Genomic DNA, 12,934 nt, shown 5'->3' with positions numbered 1-12,934 from the left:
CATGTGGCGCATCGTAAGCTGGGTTGGTCCAATACTCTGACCATGGCCACTCCACTGTGGACGTCGGAGAGGCTGGGCAACTTGGGTCACACTAAGGGGTTCCATAGCTGGGACCTTATTGGTATCTCACAGGTCAAAGACCTGTGGGGCCCCAAGGGGGTCAGATCCTTTACTTACTTACAGGACACATACGACTTAGCACACACTGAATATTTCAGATATATGCAGATTAGACACTCCCTCCAATCAACCATACCACCGGGGACCACGCCCCCACAGGCCTCCCCACTTGAGGACAGGTTGCTCGACGGACATATGCCAGAACATGCCATCTCCCTCTCATATAAAAAACTGATAAATAATCCTCCTGATCCACTCAGGTGCCTTAAAGAGAAGTGGGTGGCCGATGGACTTGTGATCGATGATGAGGAATGGGTGATTACGCTGTCATCCCCTAGGGAGGTGGCGATTTCGGCTAGACTTAGGCTCATACAACTTAAAATACTGCATAGAGTATACATCTCCTGCACTAGACTACAGGCGATGGGAAGAGGGGGGAGGGGCTCTGCAGGCGGGGCTGCAGTGAGACAGGCTCTTTCTTCCATATACTGTGGGATTGCCCGAGTGTGCGGAGATACTGGAGGCGTGTAGTGTATTGCATGCAGGAAGTATGGGGGTAGACATACGCCCAGAGGCTAAGAGATGCCTCTTGAACATCTGGGAACCCACAGACTTGCCTACGAAAGGGAAAATCTGGGTCACACTTGGGCAAATGGTGGCAAAAAGAAACATCGCCCGCCTTTGGGGTGCATCCGCTCTGCCGAAATTAGCCAAATGGCAAAAAGACATGGATTGGTGTATGCTGCAGGAGAAGACTGTGTATACGGCGCGAGGGTGCCCTCGGAAGTGGGGGGAGGTATGGTCAAATTGGAACGAATATAGAGGTGACTGACATCTGTGAGCCTCCACAGGCCCACCGGTCCAGCTTGGAGACTATAGACTGAACATATTATACTTCGATAGCAAATTCAAATGAAACTATGTCCCACACTGTCAATGTATGTTACTGGTGTTATAATGACTCTAATGGGAAAATCTACTGACCATCTTTGTTCCTTGTTTTTTGAAAAGAAAAAGAAGAAAAAAAAAAACATTGGAGGGACAGTGATGAGATTTACCCTGAAGGCTAGGGATGTCCAATTGATCATCAGCTTTTTCTGTTATTATACTAAGGAATTGAGTGGGTTCAAATGAAGAATTAAAATCACCAGCTACAATCACGTTAGGATTCTGCTGGAACTGAACCATCAAATTGTCTAAAAGAGATCTAATCAGTGATTGGCTATTCGAAGGCATAGACCTTGAATTTATATTTAGCAACACCAATTTTCAAACCGGTTGGGAATTCAAGTATTACCCCCATTCAATCAGGTAAATCTACATTCAACAATTTGTGGGTACACATAATGTCAGTCTTTATCAGTATCAATAAACCCTCCACTCCTAAACCCCTCAATGAAGATTTTGTTCAGTGCCCAGGTCCCCCAGAATAAGCAAACATCATATTTTCTGATAGAGGAGTACTGTTCTTGCTCAATAAGTTTTGATTTGACTGCAGCAAAATTCCAAGAAATCACTGAGAGGCCTTACTTATAGATAGCACTGCTGTGAAACCATACCCAGAATGGGGTAAGTACACTAGCGGTATTTATGATGCGTAAATTGAGAGGTTGGTCAGACTCTGTATTATCCCCACTAACATAAAATGGACTGGCATTCTGTAGCGCCAAGTGGGTCTCCTGTAAGTCTCCCTGGGATGCTTCTCCAAGTCAATCTTTATGATTGGTAGGCAAAGCAGGGCCATTGGTACTAAAAGCGGCTCGAGGTCTAATATATTTGAACTATATGTTGGAATTACCTGGTGGATTAGTTCTCGAGGTCTAGTATATTTGAACTATATGTTGGAATTACCTGGTGGATTAGTTCTGTGATCAAGGTCAACCAGAATGTCAGCCATGTCAGAACATATAACTAAGTCAAAGATGGAAACCAGAATTAGAACAGCCTGAACTTTTAACACTAACAATGTCATCCCATATAACAGAGCCACACCCCCAAATATGACTGATCTAATGTTTCATCTTGTTTTTTAACCTCTCTTCTGTCTCCCGTGTTGAGCAGGGGATTAGCTTGTGGATGTTTATAATTTTAATGTAGCCATTAACTAGATGTTTCCCCCTATTTAGAGATAGATTAATCATGCAGGCTCCTGGGAGCATCAGCTGGTAAGTGATGGAAATATATTCCCTTTGAGGCTAGTGCTTGATGCCAGTTGAACTCGAGGCACCTGCAATTGAGCCATTACCTACAGTTCTACGGGTCTGTGCTTCAGAAGAAAGCAAGTGTCTTGTTAGATTGCGTTTTCCCAAATTGGTTGGTGGGTTATGTTTAGGGCATAAGGGTCATGAGGGAATGGAGGCACAGCTCGGGCAAAGATTAGGGATTACTGTAGGCCTACTAGGAGTTAATAGCTTATTGACTATCATCGTTAAAGATCAAACCAGAGATTTTAGGCCTCCTTCAAGGATTATACAAGGGAAATAAGAAATACTTCTTTATATAAAATCATTAAAGAGCATTTCATCACTTTTTGTTGCACTTCATCCTGTTAATTTGTACGGGTATTGGCTTGGTAATCCTGAATGATAGCAGGCTTTAGTCACCAAAAAGAATGCTATTTTTTCATATTTATTTTTAAAAATATATTCTAACATAGTTTTTGTGTATTTTTCTTTATACAAATCAGTAAAAGTTGAAATCTGCTAAGGCTTAGTTATGAGGGAATGCTTTTAGAAATGCTCTATGTACATATTTTATGAAAGGTTTCAGAATATGCAAGTGTTCTAAATGCTGATGAAAAACATGTCTCCATCTTGCATAGATTGTCTCTGCAAGTAGAGTGTCTTTCACTATAGCAAACTAACAATAATTTCTAGGAGGGTACAATTTAGGTCAGATGTAGAAAATAATGGCGAGATGATGGGAGAAAGGTCTACTTATCCACCATAGCCTAAGAGGCCAGACTTCCAAACTCACAGTGTTGCATGGAAACACTAGTTTTTGTGATTGTTTGGGATGGTTTAGCTGTGTGGTGCTAGGTAAATAACACCCATTCCCCATATATGTATAAGTATCTTCATAATTATGACTTGGGGCCTGATTACGAGTTTGGTGGTCCTGGAGCGAGCCGCCATGCCAGCGTTCTGCTCCCGGACAGCCAAACCCATATTCAGACCGCTTGCCTGATTAGGAGTTTCCTCCTGGTCTGGCGGGCGGTCCTTTGGCATTCCAGGCAGTGCCTATTAAAAATGCCCCACTATGGGACCTTCAAAGGCAGTTCCCGCAGGGCATGGACTGTCACGTCCATGCCTTGCATTAATTGGGTGTGCATGCATACAGGGAGGCAAACCATGTGCCCCTTATATGCATCCCCTGGCGCAAAGGCCCTGAAGAGCCCACTTTGTTTGCTCACTACCATGAAAACTGTGGCTGTGAGGAAACTTATAAAATGTTTGGTGGTGCAGCAGCAGCACCGGCAGCATATGAGGGGCCTCAAATTGCTGCAAAACCACCAGAGATTACTTATTCCTGGCGACTGCAGCAGTCCCATGGCGGTCCCACTGTCCTACTTGTATTAGGGCTGTTGGACTGCCACCATGGGTTTGGCGGTCCATTGGACTGCCAAACTCATAATCAGGCCCTTGGTATTTTAGAAATATCAGAAATGTATCTATTCCAAGAAAATCTATTTGTGGGGTTTGTGAAAAGGTAAACATTCTTTTTATAAAATAATCCTTTTTCACAAAAATCAACTCTGAAGTTTAGAGACAACAACCCTTACCTGGTTTTAATTTTCTACACACATTAGGTATAGGTCTGTATTTCTGTAGAGTCAAAGATCATTCCATTTTTTTTCAGCATTTAATGAAATTGGTTGGTATCCTGGACTTGCGGAAAAGTACATGACAGCAATTCCCAATGTGACAGTACCTAACACCACCTGCCACCTTCCACGTGCTGATTCATTTCACATGTTCAGGGATGCTGTCACAGGTGACCTTCCTTGGCCAGGACTGATATTTGGCCTTACTGTAATTGCGACATGGGTTTGGTGTGCGGACCAGGTAAAGGCCACTTTTTTTTTACAATTTTTGTACTTATGTAATATCTTCAATTCAGTTATGCATTGATTTAAGGAACTGCAATAATCCTTGATTCATTTGTTCACTTTCAACTTTATTTGCATTGACCGTGCTTAATTGGGAGTGAAATGATTGCTAGAGATAAGGACCTAATAATTTGGCTTCTGAGGATTTTATATTCTTCGGCCACTTTTATGAACATCTTTTAATTTTCAGATTCTGTTGAAGTTCCAAGAACAACTTAGCTTTGAGGGAAAGTATTATGTTTTATAACAATGGGCACACAAGTAAAAGAGTTCTTAACCTCACTAATTTGAATCTGTACCTGGGACAGAGGACCACTACAAACTGATCCCTGAGACCAATGTAGTTGGCATTTGTAGGATTTTATGTGGTGATAATGATACATTAGCACAATTTTATCAATCCTATCACTACATGTTTCAGAGTTAGTAAATGCATTTTAATGTAGGAAGCACTTCGAAAAATCATTTAAATCCAATGAACCTGTGAAATTCCAAGAATCATACATATAATACAGAGCACTGTTGCAGAGCTGCTCTGTATTATATGTATGATGCTTGGAATTTCACAGGTTCATGAATAGCTGTAGTGTGAGACAGTGCAGATTATGGCATAAAAAACCTTTGTAAATTCCTGCAAATCCAATAAAAATATGATTTTTTTTAGACATAATTTCTTAGTAGATTGTATAAAATGATCACTTTTAGGATGAAGCCTAACTTTATATAGAAAAAATCTATTCAGGTATAACATATGTACTCTGAACTTTCACCACACCAACAGAACTTGAAATTATTTATCTGTGTCAGATTTCGTGAATAAGGGAACAACTGGATGACACAAAACCTGTAGTCTTAGAGGACCATTGTATTTACCAAAGTTTCATCTGAGGCACCTCCACCTTAACCTAAGGTCCAACAGCTCAAAATCAATCTGCTAGGTTTATTTCATGTGGAAAAGATACAAAGGCAAGACCATTAACCTATGCCCTACTTTATAAGTAGGACACAGGGCAATAAGGGTGATGATAATCTTGATAGCTGGATCAGATCAGCAATTGACCTACTGGCCCCAGACAAATCAAGCAAATATTGAAGAAATCAAGCCTCAGGCACCTGGTACAATACAGAATTTACATTCATAAAAGCTAAGTGCAGGCATCTAGAATGCACATAGAGGTTAGACTACAGTGAGCAGGGCACACCCAATTATATACTAGCCCTAGCTAAATACAGAATATCACTTAAAATCACCTTAATGAAGTACTTTACCACTAAAATAGAGGCAGCCAAAATTCAACTAGAGAGCTTTTCAAAACTGCCACTACTTTGTCTAAACTGCAGCGGGAGAATCAATTTTCTGATAGGACATTAAGGCTAGCTAATTCTTGCTACCATTATTAATAAAGACAGCAACCCTTTTGCATGACTTAAAGAGCTTGATTGAACAAAAATAAATGATTGTTGTTCATTCAGGCTGGTTTTAGGAAAGGGGCATGAATGGTGGTTATTGAAACCTCCAGATATTTGATGACATGTTCATCTCTGGCTGACAACAGAAGGATGGACTGCTGTTTCATTGACTATGGTGCAACATTCATTAGGGGAGTCAAATTTCAGCCCTGGTGGGACACGGAGGGATGTGAACTGAACAGTCTATACTAGCACTCATTTGTGCTTTACATTCTAGCATATAGGTGCAAGTGGACAGAAGTGGTACTCTACCACCCGAACTTAAAACTGCCAATGGATTAATTAAAGGGTGCTGTATACTGCAAAGCTTGCTGCCAATTTAGCATGCCCCAGATGCCTTCCCCAATGCCTTGGTAGTGCTAATATCTATTTTCTTGTCTGTTCGGATGATTTGATTATTACCACTCAGACACTGATTGGCCAACAACATTTTTTGGATGTCTTAAAAGTAGATAGGTAAACAATTTGTTTGAGAATGAACGCTACAAAAAAATCCTCATTTTCAGAAACAGCCAGAATTCTAAATCATCGTCAAGAGAGAAGGTCAAATTAGAAGCTCTATCATATTACCATTATTTGGGAATTTTATTTGATAGTCATCTAACTTTTACTCATGATGTGTCCAATCGCACACATAATGTTGTGTCAATTTGTCTCCTTTTTAATAAATGTTATGGAGATAGCTCTCTTTTACCATTTTGGCAATATTGATCTCTGTGATCTTGTATTGCTCATTTTTCTTTGCACATAGTTCAGCTAAGCAGCTAGAAATCATAGAAAGCAACATGCTTTGAAAAGGCTTACATATTAATCTATTAATCCCACAAGTTTTGGAGCTTGGTATTCTATCTGTTTTCAAGCGAATTGAATGGGCAACTTTGAGTATACACACTGTTGTCTGCAAAATAATTTAACTCAATGCAACTAATCAGCTGTGTGGAGATCAGACACTGAGAAAAAAAATAAACACAAATGATTACACAAGGTAAAGGGCCTCATTTATGATGCCCCTTGCGCTGTTGAAACATCAGTTTTTGTGACGTTCCATGAGATGTGGAAACGAGGCAACTTGTTCTGATTTTAAACACCTGCTCTTTATGAAACAAAGTCGCCCCCCCGGCATTGGCAACACAGTGCCTTCTGGTAGTTGCAGTCAAAATCAGCTGTATTACCCCAGTGGGTTGTGCCATTGTCCATAATTACAGTTCATAAAAACCCCAGAGGGTCATTGGAAAGCGAAAGGTGAGTCCGCTGGATTATGTAACCCACTCTTTATCGAAGAACTCTGCTCCATCATGACACTTGGGTTTCCCAGTGCCTGGTTCTGCAAATCTGCAGCATGCTTTCCTCGCGACCGAGCCTGGCCGCAAAACATCAATCAAACAGGTTGCCCAAAGTGAGGAGGCCACCCGGAGTTCACATCATCCAATGAGGGCCCTAGCAGAGTCAGCTTGCAGTCTTCCATCAGAACACACGGCTCAACGCATTTCGGGCCACCACCCTTGCTCACGAGCCTCCTGAAATGTGAAACGAGGCAACTTGTTCTAATTTTGAACACCTGCTCTTTATTAAACAAAGTCCGCCCCCCCGGGCGTATCTTTAAGCCACACTCGGCTTCGGAAACACAGTGCGTTGCAGTCAAATCAGCTGTATTAAGTAAACTTTACTTACCTGACCACAGCTCTTCCTTGCTTCCGATCTTGACTCCACCGACCTTAGAAACAGATGGAAAACCGCGAACGGCAAGGCTGAAAGAAAAAAGAAAAAAAGGACAATTATCCCCATTGAAGTCAATGAGAAAATATGGGTAAATTCGTTAAAAAGAATTTTATAAGAAACATTGGAATAGCCTTTGGGACCTTATAACTTATAAGTGCATAGCTAGAGCTATTGGCTTTGCCAATTTCTTTAAACTATGCTGTAGAGCATTGTGGCTGCTGAGAAGCATGTTGAAAAGTTATAATAAAAAAGTGTTATAAGCATTTGTGTTAACTTATTTTTAACCAAGAAGACATTATGTACAACTGAACGACCCATTAAAAAAAGAATTAATGTACAAAATTGTCTACTAGTTTCTTTGTCCTTGCAATGCTGGCAACTTCTTCCTACCTGTTCTAATGCTTGTTTGTTACAGCTTTTTGGGGGTTTTGGGGGGGAGGGCATAAACAACTGGAGGGGGAGGTTGAGCAATAATACTTGAATTACAATACGAGCAGCGGAGGGACACTAGAGGAGAATCAACAGATGCCAGATTCTGATGGCAGAATGAAGGAGTGCTTGGTGATACTGAGGAGGTGGTGCCTGGTGTGTAAGTGATGGTCAGGTGATGCTGAATGATACTCAAGTGGTGTTGACTAATGTTGAGCTAGTGGTGATGCCGAATGATACTCAGGTGGTGCTGATGGAGTTGAGGTGGTGGGGATGCTGACTGATACTTAGGTGGTGCTGAGTGATGTGAGGTGGTGGTGTCCTGGTGCAGAGGTGATGCTCATGTGATGCTGAGTGATACCGAGGTGGTGCTGAGTGATGCTGAAATGGTGGTGATGAGTGATGCTGTGGTGTTGGTGCTGCACTGGTGATAAAGGATGCTGAGTTGGTGCTGTGCTGAGGTTACATTGTGCTGCTGCTGAGGTGGTGCTGTGCTGATGCTGAAGTGGTGCTGCAGTGGGGCTGACCTTGTGCTGAAAGAGCTCTGCTGGTTCTAAGTTGGGGCTGCTCTGGTGGTGCTGTGCTGAGATGGTGCTCTGCTGATGTTGAGGTGATGCTGCACTGGTGCTCAGGTGGTGCTGCGCTCTTGCTAAGTTGGTTCTGCACTGGTGGTGGTGCACTGTTGAGGAGGTTGTGATTTGCTGATGCTGAGAGGATGCTCTGCTGATGCTGCAGAGGTGGTGCTGTGTTGGTGGTCAGGTGATGCTGAGTGATACTGAGGTGGTGCTGAATCATGGTCATGCTGAAGTAGTGCTGAGTCATGCTGAAGTGGTGGTGCTGCCCTGGTGCTCAGGTGGCGCTGAGTTGGTGCTATGTCGAGGTGATTCTGTGCTGATGCTGAGGTGGTGCTGCACTGATACTGAGTAGGCGCTGCAGTGGTGGTGGTGCACTGATGTGGAGGTGGTGCTGTGCTAATGATATGATGGTACGGTGCTGATATTGAAGTGTTCTTTGTTGATGCTGAGGTGGTACTGCACTGATACTGTGCTGGTGCTTATGTGCTGTGCTGGTGCCAAGTTGTGCTGCACTGGTGCTGAGTTCTACTGAAGTGGTGCTGAGGTGGTGGTGTGCTTGTGCTGAGGTGGTTCTGAGTGATGCTCAGTCATACTGAGGTGGTGGTGCTGGGCTGGTGCTCAAGTGGTGCTGATCTGGTGGTCAGGTGGTGCTGAGTGATCCTGAGTTGGTGCTGTTCTGAGGTGGTGCTGCACTGATGCTGAAGTGGTAATGCATTGGTGCTGAGTTGCTGATGGGGTGGTAATGCATTGGTGCTGAGTTGCTACTGAGGTGGGGATGCTCCTGTGCTGAGAAACTGGATTATGCCTTTAGGACATCTATGTTCTTTATCCCACCACAAGACACATTCCAGTCACTTCATTCAAAAGAGAGGTATATGGCAGAAAGTTTGCTGTATTTGCTCTATATGAATGGAACTTACATTTTGATCATAGCAGAATCAAAATGCCCTCTATTTACAGATTCTTTTTTTTACATACTACTGACAGAAGTAAGTGTCTGTACTCTTCCATTGAAATAGCTCAACCTCTGCTGAGAAGTGTAGGTACTTGCAATCTGCCTTTCAAAGCAAAGAAGTAAAGTTTCTCAGTGACTACTAACTATGAAACATATGCCACAATGTTGAAATCTGATCACCCGATCTTGATATACTAGGCTGAAAGAGTCACAAGGTTCTGACTAAACATGGCTCTTGTTGACTCAATGCGCCTGATAATTATAAACTCACACAATTCACCGAAAGAATGTTACAATCTGTGTTCTTCGAAAGCGCAACCCAGAAAAGGCATTGCTCCTGAACAATACACTCAAATTTTTATGGGCAAGCTATATTTGATTTTGGCACTTCATTTATGTCGACGCCTTTCTTGTGTTCTGCCCTCTGGTACACACATTACAATTGGCTGGGTCCCTACAAAGAACGGGGGTAGATAGCAGCAGTGTGGCATGAGCAATAACAGCGGTGGGTAAGAATGGCGGCACAAAACAGCTACTTAACTGCATGTCCTGTCGGCTACTAAACAGTGGTGTGAATTGTGCCTAACAATCACGTTAAAATAGTAATAAAGTGCAATGGGCACAGAATGCACTCACGCTGACACATGCCTCAGGCAGAAACAACAACTTTGATGCTCCATGACTAGTGCTTTTAAGAGTGTGTGTGGTAGCAAACACTGCTAGTAAATCATGCCATGTACAGACACAAACTAAACTGCGGGGGGAGAAGCGAGGAGCCTGATGAACTCACACAGGGCCTTAGCAGAAAGGATGGTGCACCCCACGTGTAACCAGCAGTTTTGGGCGACTGTTTGTACTGGCTGATCAGAAAGGAACTAAATTGTATTTACAAATCATATTCCTGTTTAGGGAATTAGGGAAGAAGAAGCGATGAGCCTGATGAACATGGGAAACCTTTTACCAAGTATGCTCACAGCTGGAGAGGGGAGGTGCCATGGACAGGGAGGAAGAGGCTCTCAAGGAGGTAGAAAGGAGAGCTGCTAAAGGCAGAAGGAGACTGCCAGACTGGGAAGAAGCCGCCTACAAACTAGAGTAGGAGGAGAGAGTCAGTGGTGGGGAGAAGCCTCACTTGATGGTAAATGAGGCAGCCGGGCTGGCGGGGTGGAGGATATGAGGAGTCAGCTCGTAGTGAAGAGAACGAGAGTCCAGTGAGTGGATAGTTGTCCTTGAAGTGGGCGCCATGCTTCTACACAGACGAGTCAAACTAGAAAAGAGTGCACAAAAGGTCATAAATGAAAAAACCAGGAAGAACACAGTAACAGGGGCAGTCGCATGGAAGGGTAGAAAACACCAAAAGGTGGGACGAACTAAGCATATCCACCAAACAAAAGCAACCCTTTATGATGGGCACTAAGTAACAGGAGCCAATAGAAAACTTGAGCAGTCCTTCAAGCCCTATTCTGGATAATACATACCTTGCAGAGCAGCGCATGCGAGCTGCTAGGCTCGTCCTAAAAATATGTTATACATTATGTAAATAATATGTTATATTTTTATAAAAGAAGTTATGTATTTAAGAATTTATTGTAATTTTTTACAGATTTTTTAAAATTGTTTTAATAAATATTTTGTTAAAAAACTGGGAGTGGTTATTTGTATTTGCCTGTAAAATTATTTCAAATGTTTTGTTATTTCTAAAAGGTATGGAAAATGTTGTTCTATTTTAATAAAATATGTTACACATTTTACATACCCATGCTATTATTAACAAAGTTATTAAATGTGTAGTATACTAATGTTTAAACATTAATCCTCATATATTATTTAAGCATTAAAAATATATATTTTTTAGATAATATTATTGTTGGACTTTAATTTATTGTTTAAACATTAATGTTGAGGTAATAAAATGAATTTTTAGTTTTTAATAGACTTTCCCACCCAACACTTCAATACCCTTTGCATCCCATCCCTACAGATATGGGTAGAAACCTTATAGCTATTTTAAATTTTAAAAAAATACACACATACACACATACATATATATTCATATATAAATTCAATTTAAAACATAGACATGGAAGGGATTCAAGATGGATTAATTCCCTCTATGATCGTGCTGGTGAATGAGGTTTGTTTCAAAGCCATATGCAGAATGACAGCACTATGCGAGAGATTCATACTCACCTGACTGTTTGCTTTTATTAATATTCCACATTTAACAGTGTCATTGCCAAGTAAGAACATTGAATTTTTGACGAAATATATGAGGACTTCCAGATCTTGTACTCGAAGGAATTCACAATGCACTGTGGGACTTGTATTTTTTCACTCTCAGTCACGTGATCAAGTACTTATAAAGCACGCACGAGCGAGTAATTTGCTTGACTTCCACCTGTGACCAAGGCTAGTGATGCCGAAACGTTAGGAAAAGGAAGCATGCTGGGCTGCTGGATTTCGAAATAAAGCCACATTTCCAGTATTGGGCCTCTCTTGTTTTTGTACATGAAGGTGCTTTGATGGACTGTTCCGAGCCCATTGTTAGAGGCCGCCCTGAAGGGTCGGGGGCTCCGGAATCGGAAAAATGTTGCTTGGATATTTATTGAGGAGCATCACCCACTCACGCGCTCAGCCTACTAAGGAAGCCACTGTGAAAAAATGAGCGCGTGTTGGAAGGGATTCAAGATGGATTACTACCCTCTATGATCGTGCTGGTGAATGAGGTTTGTTTCGAAGCCATCTGCAGAATGACAGCACTATGCGAGAGATTCATACTCACCTGACTGTTTGCTTTTATTAATATTCCACATTTTAAAAGTGTCATTGCCAAGTAAGAACATTGAATTTTTGGCGAAATATATGAGGACTTCCAGATCTTGTACTCGAAGGAATTCACAATGCACTGTGGGACTTGTATTTTTGCACTCTCAGTCACGTGATCAAGTACTTATAAAGCACGAACAAGCGAGTAATTTGCTTGACTTCCACCTGTGACCAAGGCTAGTGATGCCGAAACGTTAGGAAAAGGAAGCATGCTGGGCTGCTGGATTTCGAAATAAAGCCACATTTCCAGTATTTGGCCTCTCTTGTTTTTGTGCATGAAGGTGCTTTGATGGGCTGTTCCGAGCCCATTGTTAGAGGTCGCCCTGAAGGGTCGGGGGCTCCGGAATCGGAAAAATGTTGCTTGGATATTTATTGAGGAGCATGACCCACTCACGCGCTCAGCCTACTAAGGAAGCCACTGTGAAAAAATGAGGGCGTGTTGGAAGGGATTCAAGATGGATTATTTCCCTCTATGATCGTGCTGGTGAATGAGGTTTGTTTCGAAGCCATCTGCAGAATGACAGCACTATGCGAGAGATTCATACTCACCTGACTGTTTGCTTTTATTAATATTCCACATTTAACAGTGTCATTGCCAAGTAAGAACATTGAATATTTGGCGAAATATATGAGGACTTCCAGATCTTGTACTCGAAGGAATTCACAATGCACTGTGGGACTTGTATTTTTGCACTCTCAGTCACGTGATCAAGTACTTCTAAAGCACGCACGAGT

General features: G+C 42.1%; 1 protein-coding gene across 4 annotated transcripts in view; it reads left to right on the top strand.

The window, feature by feature from the left end:
• The window catches only part of LOC146835006 (sodium/glucose cotransporter 4-like), a 736,053-nt gene that overhangs the window by 426,692 nt on the left and 296,427 nt on the right, over window positions 1-12,934 (top strand). For all 4 annotated transcript variants that reach the window (XM_085602666.1, XM_085602670.1, XM_085602669.1 and 1 more), the window contains one exon: window positions 3,979-4,184. In XM_085602666.1, coding sequence (XP_085458792.1) covers window positions 3,979-4,184 — 206 coding nt within the window. The remainder of the gene's footprint in view (window positions 1-3,978; window positions 4,185-12,934) is intronic.

The sequence above is a fragment of the Triturus cristatus genome, chromosome 4_2 (assembly GCF_964204655.1).
Source record: "Triturus cristatus chromosome 4_2, aTriCri1.1, whole genome shotgun sequence".
NCBI classification, from domain to species: Eukaryota; Metazoa; Chordata; class Amphibia; order Caudata; family Salamandridae; genus Triturus; species Triturus cristatus.
This window is presented reverse-complemented; position numbering and strand designations above follow the sequence as displayed.